This window comes from Rhinolophus sinicus, linkage group LG11, assembly GCF_036562045.2.
Source record: "Rhinolophus sinicus isolate RSC01 linkage group LG11, ASM3656204v1, whole genome shotgun sequence".
NCBI lineage: Eukaryota > Metazoa > Chordata > Mammalia > Chiroptera > Rhinolophidae > Rhinolophus > Rhinolophus sinicus.
The window spans coordinates 41,204,923-41,232,866 of NC_133760.1; the positions used below are offsets into that span (position 1 = coordinate 41,204,923).

Below are 27,944 nucleotides of genomic sequence, written 5' to 3' on the forward strand. Positions count from 1 at the left end.
ACAAGGGACATACCTGGAACATCTATCTCAAGTGACCAGGGAGACTGCACCACCGCACCCACCCCACAGGACACCTACTACGTAAGGCCATTCTACCAAGACCAGGAGACATAACAGCTCTACCTAATACATAGAAAGAAGCACAGGGAGGCAGCCAGAATAGGGAGACAGAGAAACATGTCCCAAACCAAAGAATAGAACAAAACTCCAGAAAAAGAACTAAACAAAGTGGAGACAAGCAATCTACTAGATGTAGAGTTCAAAACACTGGTTATAAGGATGTTCAATGATCTCAATGAACATTTCAATGAAAAGAAAGGAAACATAAAAAGTGGAGATAGAAAATATAAAAAAAACACACTCAGAAATGGGGAATATAATAACTGAAATGAAGACTAGATTATAGGGAATGAAGTAGATTAGATGAAACAGAGGATCAAATTAGCATTTTGGAAGATAAGACAGCAGAAAACACACAATCAAAACAGCAAAAAGAAAAAAGAACCCCCCAAACACAGATAGTTTAAGGGGCCTCTGGCACATCAAACATACCAACATTTGCATCATGGGGTATCAGAAGGAGAAGAGAGAGACAGCAAGGAATTGACAACCTATGTGAAGAAATAATGTCCAAAAATTTCCCTAACCTAGTGAAGGAAATAGACATACAAGCCCAGGAAGCGCAGAGAGTCCCAAACAAGATGAACCCAAACAGGCCAATACCAAGACACATCAAAATTAAAATGCCAAAAGTTAAAGACAAAGAGAGAATCTTAAAAGTAGCAAGAGAAAAGCGGTTAGTTACCTACAAAGTTGCTCCCATAAAACTGTGAACTGATTTCTCAATAGAAACTTTGCAGGCCAGAAGGGATTGGCACTAAGTATTCAAAATAATGAAAAGCAAGGACCTACAACCAAGATTACTGTACCCAGCAAAGCAATCATTTAGATTGAAGGACAGATAAAGAGCTTCCCAGACAAGTAAAAACTAAAGGAGTTCATCACCACCAAACCAGTATTACAAATAATGTTAAAGGGACTTCTTTAAAAAAAGATGAAAAAAAAAAATAAAGAAAATGAATAATAAAATAGCAATAGCTACATATCTATCAACAATTACTTTAAATGTAAATATTAAATGCTCCAATCAAAAGAAATAGGATGGCTGAACAGATAAGAAAACAAGATCCTTACATATGCTTCCTGTAAAAGACTCAATTCAGATCAAAAGACACACATAGACTGAAAGTAAACAGGTGGAAAAAGATATTTCATGAAAATGGAAATAAACCAACAACAAAAAAGCTGGGAGATCAATACTTACACCAGACAAAATAATCTTTAAAACAAAGGCTATAACAAGAGACAAACAAGGACCCAGTAATTCCACTTCTGGGTACTTATCCAAAGAAACTCAAAACATTAATTTGAAAAGACATATGCACCCCTATGTTCATTGCAGCATTATTTACAATAGCCAAGATATGGAAGCAACCTAAGTGTCCATCAATAGATAACTGGATAAAGAAAAAGTGGATATGTACAAAGGAATATTATTCAACCATAAAAAGAATGAAATCTTGCCAACAATATGGATCGACCTAGACGATATTATGCTAAATGAAATAAGTCAGATAGAGAAAGAGAAATACCATATGATTTCACTTATATGTGGAACCTAAAAAAACAACAACAAACAAAACAGAAACAAACTTATAGATACAGAGAACATTTTGATGGTTGCCATATAGGAGGGGGGTGAGGGGGATTGGTTAAAAAGGGGAAGGGATTAAGAAGTACAAACTGGTAGTCACAAAATAATCATGGGGATGTAAAGTATACAGCATAGGGAATATACTCAATAATATTGTAATTACTATGTGTGGTGTCAGATGGGCATTAGATTTATCCAGGTGGTCACTTTGTAAGTTATATAAATATCTAATTATATGTTACACACATGAAACTAATATAATATTGTATGTCAACTGTAATTGAAAAATAGAAAGTTATCTAAAGAGAAAACAAAGTGAAGAATGTGTATTCTGCTTTTGTTTGGGAAAAACAGGAATGAATGAAGGTCAGTAAGATCTAATTTGTTGGTGGTGGTGTTCAGTTCACCTGTATGTGACAGTTAGGAATTTCCCTTCCTAGTCTCAATCAGAACCATATTGCTTTTCCAGAGCGCTCTGTTCACGTGAACAGCCACTTCAAGGGTTCAGGCTGTGTTGCGTTCAGATCCAGGGATACCAGAGGGGAAAAGGTAATTTGCGATTGGTTCAGTGGTCCTTCAAATTTTGGTCTTATTTTCCTATCCACCTGTGATGACTTACTATATAGAGTTCATAGAATGCTCTATGTATTCTGTTCAGGTTTTAAAGCTGACGTTGGAGAACTATCCCCTCACACTTTCAAGTCATGAAGTGAGAATGGTGGCCCTCACCCCTAGTTCCATATGCCAGTTAGTGTATTCTCCCCTGAGGCTACAATGATTGGTTTAGAAAAGGGCATATGTCTCAAATTATGCAAGAGTCATTTCTGAGACTTGTGGCAACCATTGGAAACCAGAATTTCTCCCCACTAGAGTTAAGTACTAGAATAAAATCTTCTCAAGCTTGGGAAGAGTTTGCCTGAGAGTGAAAAGGTGCACTGAGGAAAGTGGGCTGCAGAGGGAGAAAGACAAACTCCCAATGAGCTTGCTGAGGCATCTAGATCCAGCCATATCTGAAGCTAGAGGCACCTCCACATTCTGGACTTGTAAGGTACATGAGAAAAAAAAAATTACCTTTTCTGCATTGGGCAGTATCTGATGGTGTTTCTTCACTTAACACTGAAAGAATCTTAATGCATATCTTAAGTTTCCTTTCAAACCCCTTAAGTTCCTTAGTCAATATTCGAGGGACCCATCACCCCCTTAAGCCCTAGGGTAGAATCCCCTTCCTTGAGAGAGCAAATAGCTGATTTCACTGTTGTGCAAACAGAAATGGTTGTCCTTAGAGAATCTCAGCATGAATACTGGTCAGAGAAGCACAGAGCCAGAAAGCGTGTGTGCATGTCTGCATCTGTTGGCAAGATTAATGTGTAAGGCAGGCTGTGGGCCAGGTTTATTTTTAATAATCAGAAGCCCATCTTACTTGTGAAATGTGCAGCAGTTTCCTATGATGAAAGGGGAAAGATGGCTCATCCCTCCTTTCCCTCACCCCAAGGAATCTAAATTTCTGGGAATTTGGAGATGACATAGCTTATTCACTCCAGGACTCAACAGTCAGGAAGGAAAAAAAATGGGTGAGGGTGGAAAAAAGACAGACTTTTTAAAGATAGGAAAGGAATATTATCTGTTTCTCTGTAGTGTTTGGCTGTATTTGCTAAGATTCATCAAGCTCCAAAACTATGGGGTATATAATATTGACAGGTCAGTGGATCACATGCCCAGGTTGATTGTCAGGATCATGGAACCTTAGAATCGTGGAGACCGTGAGCTTGTACCCCAATATTTTACTGATGGAGAGAAGGAGGACTCTTGAGGGAAAGGGCTGTGTGTAAGGTGACATGGAGAATTAACAGCAGAATAAGAATTATGCTCCAGGGTGGCCTTCTCCATTGGTGTTCCAAAGCCTTCCTCTCACAGTCCTTTCACACAATACAGACCTCATTTACAACTTTCCCACATTTCCAGAAGTTCCCCTTTTGGGGGGGAGGGGATCCCTAAGTATGGATATGTCGACTCGGCTTGGCTACCGTTCTCCTGTCTGTCACAGATCCATCTGGTAGTCTCCACAGGGGTCTGCCTAGCACAGCTGAGTTTGCCCAGGCAAGGTCTGTGGTGTGGAAAGTGCAACCAGAAGCATTTGGCTAGATTTGGCTGACGGAGCGTGAGTGGAGTTTACTTCAGGATGGAGGCCTTCAAGTAAGCCTGGCTTACTGCTGTATCCTCCAACAGGGATTTATTGAGCACCTATTCTTTGCCATGCTCTACGCTGGGAAGGCCCTGGGGGTGCAAACTGTCCCTGGCCTGGGGGAGCTCACAGCCCAGCAAAGGGACAGATGTGGAAGCCACTGTCACACAGGGTGATTAGGGTGGGCCCACACTATGTCCCAGGCAGGATGGATCAGCGAAGGGAGGCAGGGGTCAGAGAAGGCCTTCTCAAAAAGCTAGAGGCGGAAGAACACTTCGAGTTCTCCAGATAGACAATGCACATAAGGGAACTGCAGAGAGGGAACTGCCCTCTCCGCTTTCTTCCCTTGTGACATTTACCTTACTCTGCCCTTCTTGATATCTCCCACATGTCTGCCAGGTCTCCTGCGCCCCATCTGCTGCTCTACTTAACCTCTTTGTGCCTCGGTTTCCTCATCTGTAAAGTGACTATCCTAACAGTGTTTCCTCATTGGAGTTGTTTTAAGGGTTACATCATTTACTATGTATGAATATGCTTGAACAATATGTGAGAGACCCCAGGGCATGGTGAGCGCAGAGTAAATGTTTAAAAAGTGCAATGCTTTATATATGATACATGCTCCAATACTATTTCCTTCATTAAAGGGCTCCTTAACTTCAAGTCACCCCCCATTGAAGGCGAACATTTTATTCTGGGTGTTGGGTGCCTCTAATGGCCTCACGCCTGCTCTAAAAAGGGCAGTCCTTCCTTGCATTCGCGAATTCTCTGATCTGTATTGGCGTCACTCAGTGATGGGCCAGGAAAGAAGGAGCACCTGCTACTAAAAGTCAGAGACACAGAAGAAGACGTCTAAGGCCTGTCTCTGAGGCTTAGGAACTAGCGAGAGAAACACGGTACATTGGGTACAACTATGAAGAGACGCCACAGGACAACCCTATTTCCAGCTTGAAAGTGCTTTCACATGGAAAGCGTCGTCACCAGGAAGGTGAGCATGAGAGAATTATCTGATTTGGCAGAGAGATCCCAGTGGATTCTCACACGGATTCTCCAGCAAGTATTCCAACCACACACACTAAGGTGGGGAAGGCATTGGCCTGTAGGGCTACAGAGATGGCAAAGCAAACGCGAGGGCCCTCATGTCTCTTTCTCTCCATCAATCCTTTGAGGCATAGGAAGTAGATTTCTAAATATTACAGGAAGCCACGGATGCTCCTGAGGATGGTCCAGAAAGAACAGCCTGGTTCCTGGGGTTCCTGGGAAGACTGGAGAGGACAGAGGCCCCAAGGAGGTTTGGGAGTTGAAGTGTCGCATCAGAGAATGCAGAACTGAAGTCAGGAGGAAAGACCTGAGAACATGGACTCTCCCCTGGCGACTGTGAAGGACCCATCTACAGACTGGAATTTTGGCAGCAAAGGCAATTTCAGCTTTTGTGTGTCATTTTTCTGACTCAATGTTTTTATGCGTTGCCTCCTGTTTATTAAATTCTATTCCTGATAACCTTGTGATGAGAACGTTGGCAGGCAGACTCGTCTCATATGTCATGGGGCCCCAGGAGGACTAGAAGGGAGGACCTGCCAAAAAAAGCATTGATTAATGAAACTGATTCCCAGGAGAGTTCGTGGAAAGATGCACTGAGAGCGGTTCCACACAGACATCTACCCAGAAAAAAATCTGTGGTTTCCTGATTTTAAAACAAAACAAAACATAGAATTCAGAGCTAGGAGAGCGTGAGCTGGAAGACTTCTAGGAAGAGGTGAGGTGGTTCTTGATGAGCCTTGAAGAATTGCTGGACTTTGGATGTATGGAAGGAGAAGGGATGGTATTTCAAGATGAGGAACATAATTTTTGAAGCAAAGTTGTAGTAAAGGAATATGTATTGAGAATCTACTCTGGGTACTGTGCTTGTCACTTTCTGCATGAAGAGTTGAATACATTTCGGAGTCTGTCTCAATATTTAATTAACAAATATTTCTTGAGCACCTGCTATGGGGGGAGGGTTTCTCCATCCTATGTGTTGACACATTTTACCTACGCATTGATTTAATCAACAAATATTTACTGAATGTCTGCTAAATGCTTAGAATACCTCAGTGAACAAAATAACAATCCATATCCCTCGTGCAGTTTACCTTTTAGCGAGGAGAGGCAGAAGAATAAACAATAGATACAATAATTATAATTGTAAAACTAATTATACAGTCTGTTGGAAGGCAAGAAATGCTATAGAAAATGTTGAGTATAGTAAAGGGGATTAACTATATTGGGGTTGGGGCTTGGTTTCAATTTTAAATAGAATAGTCAGGGAAGCCTCACTATGAAGGTAAGATTTGAGCAAAGAATTAGGAGGGAGACAAAGGAGTGAGCCTTGCAGATATCTGGTGGAGAACAGACCAAGCAGGGAAATAGCAAGTGCAAAGGTCCTGAGGTGAGAACATGGCAGGTGCCAGTGAGGAATGGAAAGGAGGCTGGTGTGGCTGGCTAAGGGTGAGTGAGTGGGAGAGCAGAGGTGGTGAGACCAAGAGTAAAGAGGGGGAGATCAGCGTGTGTAGGGCTTTGTAGGCCATTATAAAGCATGTGGCTCTGATGTGAGATAGGAGCCCTGGTGGAGCTGTGAACAGAAAAAGACCGAATTTGCTGTGTATTGTAACAGAATCACTCCGGCTACTGTGCTGCAGGGGTTCAGGTGAGAGATGGGGGTGGCTGGGACCACGGTAGTAGCAGTGGAGGGAAAACAAGTGATCAGATTCTGGAGATACGTCTATATACCATATGTAGCATACATAGGTGTGTGTTACATACAATATAAATATATAAGTATACGCGTATATAATATATATTAATAGTGTATCTGTGTAACAGCTTTATTGAGATATAATTCATACATACTATATAATTCACCCGTTTAAAGGATACAGTTCTAGAAAGATGCCAAGGTTTTTGAACTAGGCAACCAGAAGCATGGAATTGCCACCTGTTATGATGGAGGAAGAGAGCAGGTTCAGGAGGGGGGGAGAGCAACATTTTAGTCTCGGATATGTTAACACTACACCCAGTTGCCAATGCCAGAAATCTGGGAATTATTCCCGACTCTTCCCATTCTCTTACCATCCACCCAAACCCTATATCTGATCCATCAACAAGTCAGATGACTTCTATTTCCAAAATATACCTTGAATGAGTCCATTTCTGTGGCAGGTAGAGGACTCACCAGACAGCCCATGGTCTCCCCTGCATTTCCCATTGTCCTTTGCCGTCAGATTGGAGTCATGTGACTGGTTCTGGCCAATGATGCCACTGCTGGGGCTGACGAGGCTGGATGACAGGGCCACAGTTGGGTTTTACAGGATCAGGACCTGGGTGAGAAAAGTGAGGCACTTGCCTTGGGTGCAGTATCAGTAATTATAATAAATATTTTAATGTGATAGTTAAAAATTTGTAAGTAATGCAAAAAATCCACTGTGAACAAAATACCAAAATTTTTAAGACATGGACTTGTTCACCTCAACCCAATCATTGCCCTGTCGAAGGTTGTCTTTATGTACTTTTTTGATATTTTGCTCATGGACTTCTATTTTTGCATTAATTTGCATTTTTAAAATATTGCAGGAAAATAGTATTTATCTTGATGGCTGGATACTATAGGTGCCTCCACAAATTTTGTGCTGCACCCACCTCACCCTAGTCCCTGCTCTGGATTTGAGGTGACAGGAGGGCGCGTGGGGAGTGGAAGCCTGTGGGGCCAGTGTGGACGGGGGAAGTGAGAGGGAAGGCGTGCACATGAGAATTGCAGCCATACCATGTGAATGCTGGTGGGACGAGATGTGCAGGCAGGCCTGCGGCTCAGTCCCCCTTCGTGTATTCTGAGGAGGGGGCAAGAGGGGGACGTTGTCAGCTGCCCATCTGTACCGTAAGCTGCCAACCAGGCTTGGGAGCCAAGCACCCACTTTTACTGGTGAGGCTGCTGGGGAACCATTTTCTAGGAGGTGGGAAGTACTTCTGTTTGGACGAGGCCTTGCCTTGGGGCTGATCTGAGGTGGCCCCAGGAACCGATGGACCCCTGTCTGCTCCCTTATTGTGCTCGCCCGGACCCACTCTCTTCCTTGGTTACAGCCCACACGGCAACCCTGGTCCTGGCTCTGACTTCTCTTGTGAGGTCTGTGCAGAGCCCACCAGCCACAGGTCCCCAGACCGCATGACCGTGTGGCCCTGTCTGTGTCACCTATGTCTCAGATTGTGCCCAGACCTTGAGCATAACCTGCCTCCGTGGTCCTGCAGGCCGTGGCTAGGAACATCCATTTAGGGCCTTGGGCACATGCTACAAGGTCATCCCATGATGCAAGGTCAGAGTCAGGTGGGCCCTCAGAGTATGAAGAACATGGGTAGGATTGTCAAGACTGTCAGATTAGGAACATGCTGCTCAGGCTCGGAATAAAGAAATAAGAGGGACAGAGGGGACAGGAAAGGCACTGGCTCAGGAGTCAGCAGACCCAGCTTCTAGTCCTGGCTGCTGGGCTAACCGCTTAGTGTGACCTTAAACAAATCCCATGTCTTTCTGACTCTCTGGGCCTCAGTCTCCGTGTGTCGTATTAGGAGATGAGGCTGGAGGGGCCCCAGTGTTTCCGACACCAGAGTATACACTAGGTCACGTAGGAGGAGCTCGAGAGGAGAAGAATGTGTGGTTCTGTGCTTGCAGCTGTTGTCACAATGCTGCGCAGTCTCGCTGCCTTAGCACAGCAATCGTTTATGCTCTTGCTCACAGCTCTGCAGGTCAGCTGCCCCTCGGTGGGCTAGGCTGGCCCCCAGGCTCTAGGCTGCAGGTTGGTTACAGGTTCATGCCACAGGTACTCTGCTCCATGGTCACCATGGCCCAAGGCAGTAAGTCAACGTGGGCAAGCAGGTGTCCCGTTCTGCTCACTTCACCTGTTCTAACACCCATTGGTCAAAGCAAGTCGTGTGGCCAAGGCCCAAATCAAGAGGTGGGGAAGTTTGCTCCACCCACCATGCAACTATGGCTAAGGTGTGGCTGTATAATACTGCTACAGGAGAGTGAAGGTGAGCAATAATTCAGCCTACCGCAGTTGGGGAAGACACAAATAACCCAGGAGCTATGAAAAGGTGCCACCCATCAAGGTGTGGCCAGTCCACCTCTGCCTGCCCCTTAGCTGACAGGCTCATATCTGCCCAGTGGTACTGGCATCGCTAGCCAACTCAGACGTGAAGGACAGCCAGGTTAGGTGTCGCAGGATGGGGCACCCAGACCTTCCATACTGGAGACAGCACTAGAGGAACTCAGTAGCTGCTTTTAACCAGCTGTTTTGTTTTTTCCAAACCTGGTGTCAGCCTGCCAGCCTGAGCTTCAGTTGTCGAGACCATCCCACTGTGTCATCATTCCTCTGGCAGCCTTTGTCACACTGTGCAGAGCCTGGGCATGAAGCCAACATGAAGTGCAAAGCTGAGCAGTTACAAAAGACCAGATCCTGGTATATAATCAGAGCCCCTAGATACAGCTGTGCCTGAAGTCTTCCCAGTTACATGAATCAATAAATTCCTTCTTTGTCTTAAACCAACAATTGAACTGGGTTTTCTGTCGCTTACAATGGCTAGAGTGGTCGTGCTTAATGCAAGAGCTTACCTGTCCACTTGGAAGGGAGGGTGGCAGACACTCCCCAGCCTCAGGGTCGTGGAGAACCTGCTACTCAAAGTGTGTTTTCTGGACCAGAAGCAGTGGCGTCACTTAGGGGCTTGTTAGAGATGCAGAATCTTGGACCCCTCCCCAATCAGCAGCATCCAAATCTCAATTTTAATACATTTTAGCTAGAGCCCCAGGTGATCCACATGTGTGATAAAAATTGAGAGGCGTTTGTGTTGAGGAGAAGGACAAGCCTTCCTTTGGGACTGGGTACAGTTCAGCAGTTGACTGGAGCTGGGGACCAGAGTGCAAGTCTTGGCTTTGCTACTTATGAGTTGAGGGGCAATGAACAGGTGTGTTTTTAAGTACCTCAGAGCCTCAGTCTTCTCTTCTGGAGAATGGGGGTAGTAGCAACAGCTGCCTTCCAGGGCTTTTGAAAGGACTCAGTGTATTTAATTTGTGGGAAGTGGTTGGCGGACGGTCAGGGGAAGCGGAAGGGCTCAAAATGTACCAGTGATAGTTATTTCCACAACTCTATGGTGGGGCTGCTTTACGTTCAACCCATCTAATAACTTCTGATAGATCAAGTGAGACAACACGTGGGAAAACATTTTTAGAATGTGTAACTTGATGAGAAAGTAGTGACGTTTTCTACATCTTATCGTCATTCGCAAGGGTTGTTTCATCTGTATGTGGGTAGCAGTTGGTTGGTTGTGACCTGGAGCCAGGTAAAGAAGAGCGCTCACCAAGAGGGGGCAATGCTCTGAGCTGAGAGTCAAAGGGGCAAAGGGCTCGTGTCTTCTAGGGAGAGAGAGGAGCAGAGCATTGGGACAGGCTGTCCTGGCTGAAGACAGACCCCAGAGACGCCTGGGGTTAGGCGAGGACTTTGGGCTTTACCCAGCGGGCGCTAGAGACAGAGCTAATCATAGGGACACTGGCTTCTCTGTGGCCCTTTACCTGCTGGATTCTGGAACTGTTTCTCCAACTGTGTGGCTTCCATGTTGTACAAACCTCAGAAGAGCTCCACGTTAGGCCTTGACGGCCTGACACAGCCCAGGCCTGTGCGGGGAACACAGGATGAAGGCTGCCTGGGAGTCACTCGGGAGGCGTGGTCCGTGGCCTGGGGCCTTCTGTTATGAATTCTGTGTATGGCCATCGGCCAACTGAAACCATCAGCTGAGGCAGGAGTGGGGTGGGACGGGGCACAGTCAAGGCTCCAGGATGGAATCTGCCAGAGTCTTGGAGAGGAACCTCTGCTCAGAGGAATCCTGGTGTCCTTGATTGCACTCTGGAAATCCACCCCTGGGGAGATGTCGACCTTGGCTTTTGAGATCTGTAGTGGTGGGGAAGTGGGAAGGGATACAAGTTTATTGTGTACTATTAATGCTTACGATCGATCTCTGAGGTACCTGTGGTTTACGAACAACACTGAGCGTGAGAGCTTGAGAAACTCTCCCAACTCCAGCCTCAGGCATGAGGAGGCATTTACAGCAGGATCAAGAGAATGGACCAGAAGCCAGGCGGAACCAATCCCCCTCTTACTATCTCTTTCGCTGCTTTCTCTGTGAGATTATGGGCAAATCACATCACCTCTTGGTGCGTTCATTCAAAACGTTGGGATAAGTACACGCTTTTTGCAGGACTGATGTTAAAATTACTCATGGTAGCACAATTAAAGCACACAGTGCAGTGGATGGGACACGGTCAGGAGATGAAGATGCCTGGCTATTAGCGCATTCGGAAGCCAGTGGTCTAGAGGGAGTAAAACATAAACAGGAAAAGCCTCTCTGAGGAGGTGACACTTCAATTAAGATATAAGGGAATATTGTGGGCCAAGGGATTCATTATAGTCTTACTATGGGAGGAACTGAGGAAGTGAATGAAGTCTGGAAGGGGAAGGAGGAATCAGAGGACCAGGGTTAGAGCCAGTAGTAGTTCTGGCCCGGTGTGCGTGGATAGCTGGATCTGTAGGGACATATATCGTGGAGGGGGCCGTGGGGGGCTGTTGCTTCGGTGTGTCTTCGCCCTCTCTGGGCCTGTAGTCAGGCACCTGGAGGTGGGCCTCCGGTAGCTGTTGGTCACCAAGATGGGCGGTTGGGAAGATGAGCTGGACACAGAGCAGAGGAGAGTGAGGCCAAGCTGAGATGCTCCAGGTCCCTCGTCAGCATGATCTGACTGTTATGATTTTGTGAGAATAATGGCTGAGGCTCCACTTCCTCCTTCCAAATCTTGTGCAAGTTCCCATTTTGGCCAACTCTATCCCAGAACCGTGCACTCGGGAGATTCTGGGAGATGTAGTTCCAGCTTATCCCGATCGACAGAACAATGTGCCAATGCTGGGACACTAGTTACCAGGACAGGGAAAACTTGGATAGGAGCAGGTTCCACGTGGGAAAATCAGGGGTTCTATCATGGATTTGTTTAATCTGAGAAAGCCTCCAGTGACCCGCGTCCTAATGCTCACATCCTGTCATCCTCACCCCTTAAGTGTGGGCTAGATTTAGAGACTCACTTCTAGCAAATAGCATTTGGCAGAGGTGATGGAATGTCACTTCTGAGATGAGGTTACAAAAAGACCATGGCTTGCTGTGCTGGGTGTTCTTTCTGGTTCTCTGGCTCATTTTCTATGAAGCATGACAGCTGCCATGTTTTGAGCAATCTGTAAAAAGGCTCCCATGACAAGGCACTGAGGGAAACCCCAGGCCAACAGCCAGTGAGAAACTGGGACTCTCAGTCCAATGACCTACAGGGAAATGAATCCTGCCAACAGCCAGGAAGCTAAATTCGGGATAGTTTGTGACACCGCAATAGATAACGAATACAGACTCTCAAGTGGATATTTGTGCTTGGAACTCAAGGGAGAGCTCAAGGGCAGACACATATGTTGAGGAATCATTTGTATATGATGGTATTTAAAGCCACGGAACTGGATAATATTATTGAAGTAGAAACAATAGCCAGATGAGAGCAGATGTCTGAGGAATGAGCCTTGGGGCCTTGGGGCTTCCCAACAGCCAACAGTTGGGCAAAGGAGAGAGATTCAGCAGAGCAAGTGGACATGGAGTGGCTAAGGGGGAAGGAGGCAAAGCAGAAGGTGTGGTGTCAGAAGTTAAGAGAAGGTCACGTGTCAAGAAGAAGGGAGGGCTTGATGCTGCTGAAAGGTCAGTCACAGTAAAGACAGAAAGCTCGTTGGCTTTGACCACATGGAGTTTCTTGCTGACCAGTCTCTGCTCAGTTTCTTGCTGAGCAGAGTGGTAACCCACCTGGAGGAGACTGAGGAAAGTGGGCCAGGGAGGTGATTTGTCCACCTGACTATGTAGCATAAGACATGAGAAATATGGACTTTCCCTTTCAGTTCCAATGTAACTGTGTTTGCTTTCCTGTGCGGGTCTTGGCCTTGGGAGATGACAGGCGAGAGAAGACAGAGAGAGGGTGGGCAGGATGGAGTATGGCTTTGGGGAGCAGGGTACAGCTAGAGAGTTTGGTGGCAGAGCCAGGGAGCTCAAATGGACAGGTTCATTAGTTAAGGTAGTTTCTTTGTATGGCCTGAGCTGGAAATCTGTCCTTCAGTCGCTCAACAAACTATGTGTAGGGGCAGGGGTGATCTGTCATCAGGTCAGACATCACCCCGTAGGGAGAGGATTCAAGGTCTAGGGGAAGGCAGACATTTAAATAAACATTATAGAACCTTGAGATTAGTGAAATATTACAGAGGTGTGTCCTGTGCTATGAGGAAGTGAGGGAAGGAGGGTCCGAGCTTGCCTGGGGGAACGAATGAAGATTTCCCGGAGGACGTGGCCCTGGAGAAGAGGCCTAAAGGCTGAGTGGCCAGCACGGTGTTGGGAAGATTATTCCGCGTCCCTTCTCTCCCCTCCCCTCTAACCCCGCCAGCTGTCCCTCCTTTGCCAATTCCTCCCCATTCCCCACCCCATTTCCCTTTCTTCTCTCCCTCCTCCTGGCCTGTGATGAAAAGCCTTCTGTGGCCTCCCTCCCAGCTGATGAATTATGCATCCCCTTCAGCGGGTGTGCCTGGCATCCAATTAGGGCTGTGGCCAGGTTGATAACATAGATTAAAATGTAATTCATTGAGGTTGACATTTAAGCCCCAGTGTGAATGGCAGGGAAGAGAAGCAGTGATCTCCCAGACCTCGTGTGTAGGGCCTCTCAGCTGCCTGCACTTGCTCCACCAGTGCCGGCCTGCAGGCTGGGCCTTCTGATGCATCATGGGGCTGGGGAAAAAGACCCAAGGCAGGCCTGGAGCCAAAGCAGCTTTTTTTTTTTTTTTTTTTTTTAACTTGGGAATAATTTGAGGTTTACACAAGAGCTCTGACAATAGTACAGAGAGTTCCCATATACCCTCCACTGAGCTTTCCCTAAAGTTAGCGTCTTACATAACCATGGTACAATGATCAAAACTAAGAAATTAGCATGGGTACCATACCATTAACTAAACTACTGATGTTTTCCAGGTTTCATTCAGTTTCCCACTAGTGTCCTTTGTGCCAGGATCCAATCCAGGATGCCACATGGCGAAGCAGGGTTTGGAGACCATGCCTCTGCAGAGGTAGCCATCCCTCCCTGAGCCCTCGGCCAGTGGTTCTCAAACCTTCGAATCCAGAGAATTACCAGGGATTTTGTTTAAAAGGTACATCCTTCCCCAGACATTCTGCTTCATTAAGTCTTGTGTAGAACCCTGGCATCTATATGTTTACCAAGCACCCCAGGCCACCGAGAATTGCTGTTCTGACCCACACTCCAAGCAAAATGGGGTTGTTTCCTAGTTCTTTTGGCAAGTCAGTTGTCACCTTGCAGATCACCCTCATTCCCTGGCTTGGCCTTAGGACAAAGCAGGGCTACCCCCACCTGTCACCTATGGCGGAGGCGGGGGCGGGGAGCGAGGAGAGCTGGGCTAACTTGCTGTCCATGGCAAAACCCCAGAGAAGTCCCACTTGGAGAGAAGAGGAAAACCATTTACCTGCCAGTCACAGAGATCTACATTTTCCCATTGAATCCACAATTTAACCCCTATTTTTCCCATTTTAGAGATGAGGAAACTGATCAATAGTGATATTAAGTGTAGGGTTGCCAGATTTAGCAAATAAAAATACAGGAGACTCAGCTAAATTTTATTTATGCAGTACGGGGGACATACATCTTTAAAAATGGGGTTCATCTGAAATTCAAATTTAACTGGGCTTCCTCTATTTTATCTTGCAACCCTAATTAAGTGTCCTTTGGTTGTAGAGCTGGTAAGCAGGCTTCAACCGGGATCTGGCTCTGATGTCTGTAGCATGAGACGCCCTGTGTTTACTGGCTCAATGCCTGCTGAGCCACAAGCCCCAGGAAGCGGGGACCATGTGTATTTGTCCCGACTGTATCTCCAGAGCTTGGTACAATATGGCAGTAGGTGTTCAATAAGTATTTGTTAGATAAATGAATGGCTAAATGCAGGCACGAATGGACTCACTACTCCCTTTATACAGAAGAAACCTGGTAGTTACATGGACAGGCTAAGCCCACGGTGAGGTGGTATGTGAAAACTTGACAGTAGAAATGCACACGGAGTTTGAGGGCCTCAGGCACGATGCCCACACCTGGGAATCCTGGTCCCTGCACCCTGAGCAAGAGCAAAGAGCCAACCCATCTCACCTCACGCCTCTGCTTTCCCAACTGGAAAATGGAATTGGGTCCCTTCCGGCTTTGGGCTTCTGTGATTCCATGATGTTTCTTCCTAACCCCACTTTCCTGAGTGTTAAAAAATCCAGCCAAAGTAAAGGGCTTGCTGCCGACTACCAGATGTTTACTTCCCGTCTCGCTATTTCCTCTCTCTTCTCTTCTGCCTCTCCCTCCTCCCGCTCCATGACAATTTTCTAAGCCCCGCCATGGTGCCTGGCCTTGGGTTCCTTTCCTCAAATGCTCCCTTCTACCCTGTCAGCCAAAATCAGATGCCCAGAGAGACCTGGCACAGCACAGTTCCTCGCAGACAAGGAAAGACGTCGGGAGCGCATTGTATCTTTTAAAATAGACCCGTTGTCGTCGGAATGTATTTTTAGCTGTGGGAGAGATTGGCATGCTCTCAGTGCCACCATCTGCCAGAGGCAGTTGCTAGGCAACTGACACTGACGACAGCAAGGGGAATGACTTCATGAAGGAGCTGGGGACCCTGGTGGCCTGATCCCGCCCCCCCCCCCCCATCTAATTCCTGCCTGTCTGCAGCCAGGCTCCAGGGAATAAATGCTCCCCTCCTCCCGGGAGAGGCCAGGGAGCCGCTTCAAGGCCTGGGAGCTGAGGCGGGGGATGGTGTCCAGTAGCAAGGGACACTGGGCCATCACTGCCACCTCGACTGGTAGATTTTCTATTTGGAACCTTTAGATGCTGTTGTGGTTTAAGGCTCCGGACTCGGTGAGTCCACAGGATGGATGCACGTCGCTCCGCCTGGTCTGAGTCAGAGCAGCACTGAGGGAAGCAGTCGGCCCAGAGCAGGCTCCATGAATGAAGTTGCTGGCGGATGGCCAGGAGCCCTGGCGTCTGGCTTTTTGCTCTTGGGTGATCGGGGGTGAGTCCCTGCCCTTCTCTGGACCCCAATTTTGCTACCTTCCAAGTAAGGATATTGAATCAGATAAAATGCATTTATAGAGCGAAAAAGCAGAATAAACATGGAGTGAAGTGATCCATTAGCCAGACCTGGGTTCTGATCCTGACTTCTCCCCTTAATGCTCATGTGTGACGTCAGGCAAGAGACTGAGCTTCTCAGGGCCTCAGTTTCTCTATCAATAAAAGACAGCAGTAATGCTCTCATTGTGTTGTGAGTGTTCGACAAGGCAGCACATGAAAGCACGTGGCAGAGTACTTGTATTTTGGCACATTTTGGAGCCCAATAAACGTGCAGGTGTTATTTCATTTCTGTAGCAGACTGTAAACCATCCACTATGATAATTTCTCCTCACCCAGATTGATAGACTTTAAGCTGGGCCTGTTTCCAGCCTCCCTGCAGTGACGCTGTCACCGAGGACATGTGAGAGGTAGGGATGGGTACAACTTTTATGCACTCACATATAGGAAATGGCTTCCCTGAGGTCTTCTCTCTTCTCTTTTCTATAAGCCAGGGCATGGAAGCGCCTCAGCATGTTGCAGAGCAAGGTGACATGCTGGTGATGGGGCAGAGGGTGGCAGAGCAACAAGATGGAGGGAACCTGGGTCCATGTACTAAGAAGAGGATTGAGTGCGTGTGGTTTGCTGGGGAAGGCACAGGGCACTGGCAGGTGAGTGGGGAGATGACAAAGGGGAGACAAGGCAGCCAGTAAGGCCTAGCCACCGCAGTGGATGACTAGGGCCTAACTCCACGGGGAAGCTCTGGGAAAAGTGTAACATACAACCTTCAGGCCCAGCCAAGGGTGAGGGAACTGGGCCATGTTTATTGTCATCCCATCAGTCCCTGAGCTGCATCAGCTCCTAGGCACTTCCGGTTTTTTGTGCTGTGGGCACAGTGAACACCAGTAGCCCAAGGGCAGCCCTCTGCCAAAGACACAGATGCTGGCCGTCAGGCGCCAGGCTGGTGGGCATGGAGAGGTCAGGGGAGCTGAGGGGTGTGAGCCCAGCAACAGCAGAGCAGCTGTGGTTCTTCAGGAAGCGAAATCAACTTCTACGTTCTTCAAACCACTAGATAGTGAGGCGTCTCTGCAGTTTAATTTTTATCCTAACTAAGTTTACTTCCAAATGCTACGCATGTGGGAAGTTTGGGTTTTATGTAATCTCTCCAGGCTCCTGGACCCCATGTGATATTCATGGAGGTTATGTCATGATTGAGGCAACAAAGTTAATGCTAAAGAGCAGAAGATTCTCAACAGAGCATGCGTCCCATGGTATTTCTGGGGCTCAGGCAGTAAATGGTACAGGTCCTCAGAGAAGGGGCAGATGAGTGTGGACCGGCATAGTCAGAGAAGGCTTCCTGGAGGAGGTGGACTGAAGCTGAGCTTCATGTGCTGAAGAGGACTTGGAGAGATGAGACAGAGGGCGTCCTCACTGAGTCACGGGGTCATGGCTGCTCTGCAGGTGTGGGGTAAGCAGGCACTTGGCTGGTATCACCGCAGTGTCTCTCAGACCAGCAGTTGCTAGAATCGGCTGCATCATGTGTTTAGATAGGGGACTGGGCTGCAGGATGCCTCTTAGCTGGGAGGGGCTTGTGGAGGGGGTCCCGCTGCGGGCACATCACCGCTGCTCCCTGTGTTCTGAGGTGGGGAGACTGGTAGCAGATGTCTCCCTCGTCACACACCTGGTGCCGCTAATGTCCACATGGCATGTTGGGCTCCCTGCGACTGTGGCCCGCCCATAGTGAGGGAGCAACGCTGAGTGTCTCTTAATGTGCTGGCACGGGGTAACAAGCCCATGCCGGGCACTCATGAGGCAATGTGTCCAATGGTCTCAGCATACAGTAAACCCTCAGACTGTCTTGGAAGGCAGAGCTGGGGGTCCCTTAGAGATCACCCTTATTTGCAGGGTGGTGGCACTGAGCCCAGAGAAGGAATGAGCTTCCAAGGCCAGCAGAAGAAACTGAATTCAGATTTCCTGACTTCCCAGGGTCGGGGTGGGGGTGGGGGTGCAGGCCTTGTGTCAGCTGCCAACCACCTCTGTCATTTGCTCCACCTGGAGGCCCCTCTTACTTATTCATGGAACCTCAGAACTAGAACAGCACTCAAGAGATGATCAGATGGGTCCCTTTCTTTCCAGGCATATGTACATCCTCAGCCACCGCTGCTGGCCTGAGGTTACCTTTCCCTGCCCTTCAATACCCATAGGTTCTCTCTGCCACCTTTGTGTGTTCTACCACAGCAGTCTGCCTGTTCTCCCTGGTGTCTAACTGCAGTCGTTCCTGCTTTACTTTTGATATATTTTAACCTCTAGATACAGGTTGGTTTTGCTGATGACGGTGAGGAGTGTATTGAAAGCAGTAAATCTACTTTGCCCTCCTTCTCTCTCCTGTTCCTGTGGGAAGTGGCGTGGAGGGGAGACTCTAGCCCTCTGCCCCTGGCCCTCGTGGATTAAGGACACATAGAAAAGAATGAGGCAGTCCACCCAAGCTCCCTGGGGCCTAGTCATCCCCAAAACTCTGGCGGGAGGGGTGGAGGGCAGTGTCTCTCAGAGACCATGGGTTATACAGCCTTGAGCCAAACCCAGGCAAATGAAAACCGTCTTTTGCGGGCTTGTTACAAATCCCATCACCTTTCTTCTCTCCTCATGCCTATAAATGTGGAACGTTCTTCCCTGTTCTAGATTCTCTTTATGTTTAATTCTCTTTGGAAAAATAAGAGCAGCTTTTCTTTGTTCTCTTTGGGAAATTTGTATGTGGAATGAAGAGACAGAGAGGAAGGGGTGTCGCCTTCAGCCCCCAAGGGAGAAGGGGAGACCCTCTGCGGCTCGTGTCTGTGCCCAGTGTGGGTGGGGAAGTAGAGAGGCCTCTGTGGGACCCCTGTCTACATGGAGAATCAGACGTACAGGTCAGTGCTCATGGTCAGTACAGCACCCAAGATGTACTAAGCTGTGGGGTCAGGAGTCTGAACATACAAGAAGGGAAGGGTCAGTGTGGACTCCAGTCGTTAGGGAGGGTGCCGTGGAGCAAGAAATCTCCATCTGGATGCTGACCTATAGGATTCGGGCAGGATGAGAAAGAAGCAGGGTGAGGAAGCTCCGGTGTTTGGGAGAACAGTGCAGAAAGCATTTCGTCTTTACCACAACCTTATGGGTAGGAACGATTATTCTCTCTATCTCATAAAAGAGGCAACTGAGGCACAGAGAAATAAACAGGTCTCTCAGCCAGCACGTGGCAGGACAGTGAACTCCCTGCCCGTCGCGCTCACTCGTGCCTCGCAGCCTTCCCCCCAGGCAACCGGCCCTGCCTGGACTCCCACCCCCACTCTCGGCTCCTTGTCCACTGATGGACAGCCACACGAGACCGGGCCTACGAGACCCAGCTGCACTGTCACCTCTTCCGAGAAGTCTTCCTGGCTCCCCCAGCACACCCCGATTATGAGGCACTGTTTGCGCTCATGTGCCTGTTAGTCCCTTCAAAGCAAAACAACACTCTTGTTTTTTTTTAAATTGCGTCATTTCTTAAGCAAACATGTAGTTGACATAAAAAGAAACTGCATTTTTGTTCGACATTGTGCCCTTCCTCTCCCTGGCCCGCCACGGTCTGGTGTGGAGCATGGATTCAATACATATTTACTGAATGGAGACACCTGTCTGTCCCCACTCAGCTCCTTTCCCAGCAAAGCCCCCAGTCTTTGCTGTGTGGGACAATCCAGACATTCTGTACAGCTGCAGCTCAGGGGGGCCCATTTTGTCTGGAATTCAAGGAATAATTACAGACAATAAGTATTATTATAACCCACATCAATCAACGTCCCTCTCCCCAAATGCTCTCTCCAGGAAACAGGGACAATCTCAGCAAGATCCTGTCTTGTTTAAGTCCATGTGTCTCTCTGGTGCCCAGAGAGTGTGTGATACACAAGAGACCCCCTCATTGACCATTGATTGGTAACAGAGTCTGTCGAATGTACTGTCTGTGTCATTTGAGACTGCAGGCTATTATGTAGAGGAAAGGGGTTAACTTCTCTGAGTTTCAATATTCTCGTAAGTAACATGGAGTCAATAATGCAACGATTAAATGAGATAGCCTGTTTAAAGCATCAAAGGATTTCACAGGAGATGAATACAAAACACTTCCCTTTCCTCCCACTTCTTAATTAATGATTGCTTTCTTTATTCTCTACTGAGGATATGGCTTTGTAGTCACAGGGGCTTTGTGTCAGCAGCTAGATATGAAGTCCCAAATCTACCTACGTTCCAGGCCTTCTTGCAGAACACAGAGGAACCTGGTAGAGAGCTTTCTTGGCAAAATTGGGGTTTGACCTGGTCATGGAAGGAAGAATCACGTTTAACATCTGATTTAGAGATCCTTCGTGGGGTACTAGGGTATCCTGGAGAAAAGGAAAACTAGGAATTCAAAAACCCCAACCACAAAATTCCCCTCCCTTGACGACACCATCTTGGGAACCAGCCATAATTTGTCTGCAGAGGAAGTCGCCTGTGTGATGAAGGCCTGGATGCTGGGCCCAGGAGCACCATCAGTGACGAGGACAGACTTTGCTGCTGTAGGAAGAAGACCTGGTTCATTCAGCAGCCTATTTAGAAAGAAAGTTTATAAAACTTGAGACTCAAGTGGCCAGGTGCCTCTGTTTGCATGGGTGGAGTGTAGGTGTGGTAGAACTTGGCTTATTTTTGCCAGTCTGTTCAATTCAATTTAATAAAATATCCTGGTACTCTCTTTGGGTCAGACGTAATGATAGGAGTTGGGGATCCAGAGAAAGACAAGACAAGTTGCCAGCCTTGTGCTCCCTGTCTTCTCGAGAGGTGGATGGGAAGGTAGGCACTAGAAACATGGATGCTGACTTCTGCCTGGGGGGAAGGGGAGACCTGGCCTGAAACTTGTAGAATGAGGGATCTGTTGGTAGTACGCTGTGCCAGGTGAGTGTTTTCATTTCAGCAGTGAAGAAACAGTGTCATGTAATGGTTAAGAGCAATCAGACAAACCTGGCTGAATCCCAACTCCATCACTTAGTAGCTGTGTTACCGCAGGCAAGTGACTGAGTTTTTCTGAGCCTCACTTTCCTTTTCTATATAATGGGATATACTCACTATACATAGAGACCATTTCAATTTCCCCATATTTTTTTGTCCATTAACCTGTCATTTCCCCCCTTATTTTTCTGGCCGGTTGTGCTTTATCTATTTTGAAGCTATGTTATTGTTGTTTACATGATTGCAATAGCTTCTTAGATTTTTTTCATCATAGACTATCCATCCTTATACATCCTTATAAGGCATTTGTGTGGTAAAGAAGAAATCACCAACGGTGCCATTTTAGGCAGCAGGGGGAGATGGAAATTCTGAGGATGCCCTTCATGCTTTCCTGTAAATCAAGGGACTTAAGTTTTGTATCTGGCAGGGACCACACTTTTGTGTCCTCTGCATCCCCTTCAAACCTCACCAGGCCCAGGACTCAGACAGCTGTGAATGATGCCTCTGATAATAACCCTACTCCACTGTGAATATCTTTCGGGGAAGCTTTAAATAAACAATGATTTCACAGAACGTTTGTCAGGACCGAGAGAAGAAACCAGAGTGACGTCTTCTTTCATTTACCTTCACGTCTTCTATGGGCGGGTCGTTAGGAGGTCAGTGCTGGTGTTCAGTGGGGAAGCTGTGCCATTGCTTCCCACCAGTTTTGTCCCAAACTGGACAAAAGGCAGCACGTAAGAACATTTCTACTGTCCATTCCATGCCCCATTGATCACAACCTCCCAAAGTGTCCAGTCTCCGTTAGAGAGTGGATGGTCACATTTCCCATTCCCTGCCACTGGCTGCCCTCGCCTGCCAGGTGGTGAAATTTCCATTTCACTCTACGCAGAGCAGAAAATGTGGAAAATCTTTGGTGGCTTCTGGCAGGTGAAAGATCAAAGCAGCGCTCCACTGTCAAAGGCATCATCAAAAAGGCTGAGATCAAAGGGGAAGGGCTTCATTTGAGAGTAAACTCTCCTGCTCTTCATCACAAGGCTCACCAAGGCTTCTGTCGTTCACTGTTGAAAGGAACAAGGATGCAGAATTTGGGCTGTGGCTGGCTGCTAAAGCCACGTGCTGACACACAAACAATCCCAGAGCAGCTGCAACGTAATTGTAAACCTTGAAATTAAAATAAAATCCATTGATGCATAAGAGCAAAAGAGGGTCAACACTCGTGGGGTCAGAAAACCCATTTTCAAGAACCCTTGGGTTGGCCTATATCCTGCACATAAAATGGGAGGTGCAAGTGTTCACCATGGAAACCAACAGAGGGAAACTGAGGAATCCAGGTCTCGGCAGGTGATTCCAGGCCGCCAGTGTTGTGGGCGCGTGCTCAGGACACCAGGGGAAATAATTGGGACCTCAAGAAATAGGAAATCTGGAGAGGCCAGAGCTGAGGTGCATTTTGTAAGGGGAAGACTTCCTCCATGAGGATGGGGCATCTGCTTCCCAAACCGAATGGTCGGTGGCTTTGTGTGTTTGTGGCTGTAGGTGTTTATTTTAACTTTAGCGTAAACCTTTTAAAACAACAAAACTCCAAAACTTTGAACAGGATGCTTCCAAAGTCTTTGCTTGCTGCCTCTATTTCTTTCCCTGTGTGGGAAATGGGAGAGGTGAGCAGCTCTTCCCCTGACTCAGGCGAACGCTTCTCCCGCTTTATGCCTCAGTTTCCCCATCATTCAATGAGGACGTGAGACTAGACGAGCACTTTCCAGATGCACTTTTTAGAAAAGCATTTAAATAAAGCTTAGGCGAAGTGCTGGGTAGATGGAATGTACGTGTCCTAGTACTAAAATGCGTGTGTGCAGGTTAAGTTCAAGGTGGCACGTAAACTGCCACGCAGAGCCCTGGCTTCTGGCTGCAGAGTGCGGGCAAGTTGGACTCGTATTTCTCAGCCCAAGTCTGCCTCGCTCGGCTTGCGTCTTCTCCCCTGGGTGATTTCCAAGTTTCTTCTCCACTCTGACAAGCAGAACTCTGCTATCGACCGCGTGTCCTCAGCCCCTTGAAGTGGCTGTGGCATCACAATTGTCTTTTTCCTGGAGGACAAGTGGCCCTGGACTCCCGCAGGCCCCTGCCCAGGTTTTATTATGGGATGGCACCCGGCTCATTGTTTCCGAGTGAAAGCTCCTTGACCATCTGACGCAAAGCTATTTATTCCTCGAGAGGAAAGCCTTGTTATTCTCTACGTGCTTCTCAGGCCTTTTCTCTCTTGAGCCACGTGAGCGGGTATTAATTTCACTGAATTTCCTCCAGCTGGCTGCTGGTGGATAAGGTTCTTTTGTTCCCTCTTTTCTTTCTTTTTAAGCAAACAGATTTTCTTTTGCGTTCTGGATGAATGTCAGACCAAGTTTTTGGTAGGAAGCAGCCCTCTCTGAACCAACTGCTGGGCCGGGCATCAGAGCAGCAAGTGGGGAAGCAGCCATTTCCCGCGGCTGGAAGCAGCCTGTGATGGGAGCAGGCCTCTGTGTATACTGACAGGAAGGGTCCACAGGGGAGCAGGGGCCCGTGTTCAGGTCCGGATCCACGCTCACTTGCTGTGTGACCTTGGAAAATCCCCTTATCCTCTCTGGACCACATTCTTGCCATCTGTGCAGTGAGGGGTTTGGATTTGATGAATACGTGTAGTTTGCAATGTGTAAGAACAATTTGGAACTGAAATCTGTAACAACCCAACATGAATCATATGAAATCACTGTTTTTGTAAATCAAAGGTGTCAAATATAGGCTATATTGTAGGGTTTAGCCCAGGATTTCTCAGCTGACCTTGGGGGCGGGTAATTGTGGGAGACTGGCCTGTAGGGCGCTGGGCAGCATCCCTGGCCTCTGCTCATTGGATGCTAGTCGCACTCCCTAAGCCATGGCAGCCACAGATGTCTTCAGACATTTCCAAATGTTCCCTAGGAGGCAAAATGGCCTCTGGTTGAGACCCAATGTTTAATCTAATAAAAGAATTAAGTAAGATGTTCCTTGGAAGGGAGGTAGGAGGGAGTGTTACCTAGATCCATACTCTGTGGCCTCAGAGACTCTTGACATGCCCGTGTTTCAGGAGACAAAGTTTAAAACCTGGTAGACTCAGAGCCCCCGTGCTTCTCCGTTCAAAGCTTCCATGTGAATCCAGAGGTGTCTTTCCAAGTCAGACTTTTAGATGGACAGGCAGAGGAGGTGGCTCTGGAGGGTTAGTCAGCAGCTTCCTCAGGGCTCCCAGCTCCCTGATCGAAGGATGTGTAGCAGTCCATTTCCTAGGCATCCTCATTTGGACACCTTCTCCAGGAAGTCTTCCATCATAAGGGCGACGAGAGAACATAGTCTCAACTCCTGAATCTATCCTGAAAAGGGCCTGTCCATTTTTTCCCACCAAGCCCAGCTGCCTTCTCCCTTCTACAGGCTCAGGCACTCTGGCCTTTTGAGAGGCTGGCGTCGGGACCTAGGGCTAGTACGCGAGTATGGCGATGTCCAGAAAGGCAGGCCAGGCACGTGCTGTGCTTGTCCAGGCGTCAGGCTTGGCAGGAAACATATCTGTGTGTATTTGGACCCACGCTGTCATATGCAGTACCTCCAAAGCCCTTACCCCAGAACCTCTTTCTCAGCCTCCATCTGGTTCTGCCACACCATCTGTGGGACCGTGGGCCAACCTTTGTTTCCCCTTCTACTAAATGCAGCCATTAATACTTCCTGTATAGGACTGAAGAGTAGATGACCTACTTAAATACCTGCACAGAGCCAGACACACAGTGGTCTCCTGGAAGTGGTCGTGAGGGTGACCGTGCCTGTGAAGATTTTGGTGTTGGCACCCTCACACCCCAGTCTCCGTGCTCAGACAACTTTCCCAAGAAACCCCAGCCTCTCCTACAGTGGCCAAGACCTGGCCAGACTAGGGCAGGGCTCCTGAGCCCCAGATGCCTCCCAAGGACACAGCCCTTTATGAGGTTAAAACCTTTCTTCTATAGTTAGAGAAGAAGCTTCAAAGGACTTCTCACCGAATCTCCACTTCCAGGTCTAATGAAACAATGGGGTTATACATTCAGTCCACAAGATATAATTGCGTCAACTATATCTTGCCCAAGATAAAAGTAACTTTTTTTCTGATTATAAAAATATTACATGCTCTTTATAAACAAAGTTTCAACCAATACGGAAAAGTAGGAAAACAGTGTTCAAAAAGCAAAATTCAACCAAGGACATTTTAAGATCTCGTTGGCTTTGTTAAGTGATGTGTGAATTGGGTAGTATCCCATCTAGCAGCTGGAAGGGTGCTCAAGGCATGGACAAAACATGGAAGGATTTTACAGGTAGAAGGGTGGGGTGTGGGGGTGGGGCAGTGATTAGCAAAGGAAAAGAAAGGATTATTTTTCAAGCAGGACATATTCTTGTGGGTGGAAAGGAAAGGCAAGGTTTTATCATGCAGATTGCCTCTTCTTCCTTTGGGGGTCAGGGATGGAGGGCCCAGGTGACAGATTACCTTCCTGGTGCTTGAGCAGAAAATTCCAGACTGGTTGATTAAGATCATATTTCTGGGAGAGGCTGAAACTACAATGAAATCAGGTATTAAATCTCGGTTTGGTATCATGGGCTTTAGCACAAGTGATGCCATTGGGGGCCTATGGGTTTCTTTTTAACAAAAGTAAAAAGCACTCAAATTTCTGACTCAAAGATCTACCCGCTCGCAATATCGTGTGTCTTGCCTTTCAGAGTTTCTGGACGTACGTACACATGATTTTACGTACACACGCTCAAGGGACATTCACCGTGTGTCTTTACCTTTTTATTGAGGTATAGCATGCATATAGAAAAATACAAATACTTAGAGTGCAAATCAATTTTTACACATTTTTGCTCGTGCAACCACACCACACAGATCAACTTAACAGTGCATTCCCAGCACGCCAGAAGCTGTGCAGTCATTACCTATCTCACCAAGGCAACCCCTGTTCTGACGGCGGTCACCATACGTTAGCTAGACTGATTTTGAACTTTACATTATAGGACTTACACAGTATATACTATTTTGTCCTGGCTTTTTGAGCTTGACATTACCTGGGAGATTCATTCATTTCATGGCCTATAGTGGCAATTTATTCTTTTATCATTGCTGTATAGCATTCTGTTGTATGGATACAGACATACCTCAGAGACATTGAGTGTTCAGTTCCAGACCACTGCAATGAAGTAAATACCAAAGTAAAGTGAGCCATAAGCTTTAGCTGGTGGAAGGTCTTGCCTTCAATTTGTAAAAAATGCAACATCTATGAAGCACAATAAAGCACCACAAAAGGAGATATGCCTGTATATCGCAATTTACTTATCCTACTAATACATTAATTTATTCTACTAACGCTGGACATGTGAGTTGATTCTAGTTTTTAACAATTAGAAATAATGCTGCTATGCATGGTAAATGAACTTTCTAAAGCCTGATGGTAAAGACACATTGTCCCCTGCCAGTGCCTTTTGAGCAAATAGGAGATGCAGACATATCTGCTTCATGTTGGAGCTGGGTTTCCCCATTGTGCATTGAGAGAGAGGCTGGGAAGAGTTGTTCTCTCTGGGTCCTTCTATCAGGGACACGAGAGGGATCTGGGAGTGCATCTCTACCTCCAGGCACGTGCATGGCACTGTTCCTGTCCACGGCAGCTCTGTTAGTCAGGGCTCTCCAGAGAAACAGAGCCAATAGGATATATATAGAGAGATATGTACGAGGAGATATATTATAGGAACTAGTATGCACTATTATGGAGGCGAGGAAGTCCCAGGTTTGCCATGTGCAAGCCAGAGAACCAGGAAAGCCGGTGGTGTAATTCAATCTGGGTCCAAAGGCCTGAGAACCAGGGGAGACAATGGTATGCCTTCCAGTCTGAGTCCAAAAGCCAGGAGACTGATGTCTGAGGGCAGGAGAAGATGGATGTCTCAGCTCCAGCTAAAAGCAAATTCACCTTTCATCCTCCACTGTTTTGTTCTATTCAGGCCCTCAACAGATTGGGTGATGTCCGCCCATGTTGGTGAGGGCTTCTTCTTTAAGCAGTCGGCCCATTCAAAAGCTAATCTTTTCTAGAAACTTCCTCACAGACATGCTCAGAAATAATGTCTTACCAGCTACTGGCCCAGTCAAGTTGACACCTAAAATTAACCACACGGCAAATTTCCATAGTCTTTGGGTTGGGTGTTGACTGACAAGAAAGGCCCACTACGTCCTAAGCAAAGCAAAGCAAACCTTCATCGTGGCCTCCCTCCTGGACCCTGGGTCACTTAGAGGGTCCGAGGACCATTTCTTCCCCTTCCCGGAAAACCCTAGCTCCCTAGCCTTGGAGGTGTCCTGGCCTTTCTGTCAGATTAATGAACAGGTCACGCCCCATGCCCCTGGCTTCCTGCTGGTTCTCCCCTCCCCTGCCCCCAAGCAGAATGCTGTGTTTCCCACAGAGGGAGGCAGGGAGCTGTCACTGGCAGTTAGATGCTCTTGGCACGAGCCTCGAGCCTCAGGCCAGCAGAACACTTAGCAGTCCCCTGGAGACACAAACCGGAGAAGAGCAGAATGAGAGCTCTTTGCGCACAAGTGAGCAGGCCAGGCCTTACCTAGGCCCCCCGGTGCAGCAGGAGAGGGAAGGGCTGGTCTAAAGATGTGGAAATGCTCCTGCAGGCCCCAACTCATGGAAAATCAACCTCTGGGAATTGACCCTGGATGAGCACTGCTCTCCCCAGGCAGACAGAATAGGAGCTAAAAGCACAAGCTTCCTAAAAGAGTCTTACTTGCAAATTCTGACTGTACCATTCAGCGTCCAGGACCCTGGGCAAGATAATAACTTTCA

At 47.5% G+C, this 27,944-nt stretch overlaps 1 protein-coding gene across 3 annotated transcripts in view; it reads left to right on the plus strand.

Moving 5' to 3' along the window:
• CES5A (carboxylesterase 5A) overlaps positions 1 to 27,944 on the plus strand; it is a 213,111-nt gene that overhangs the window by 155,187 nt on the left and 29,980 nt on the right. The window contains exon 1 of one of the 3 annotated variants that reach the window (XM_074314841.1): positions 17,460 to 17,584. The exons of the other annotated variants lie outside the window; for them this stretch is intronic. Within the exon in view, the coding sequence (XP_074170942.1) occupies positions 17,527 to 17,584 (58 nt within the window). The 5' untranslated portion in view covers positions 17,460 to 17,526. Of the gene's footprint in view, positions 1 to 17,459; positions 17,585 to 27,944 lie in introns of those variants that run through there. 3 annotated transcript variants of the gene reach the window in all.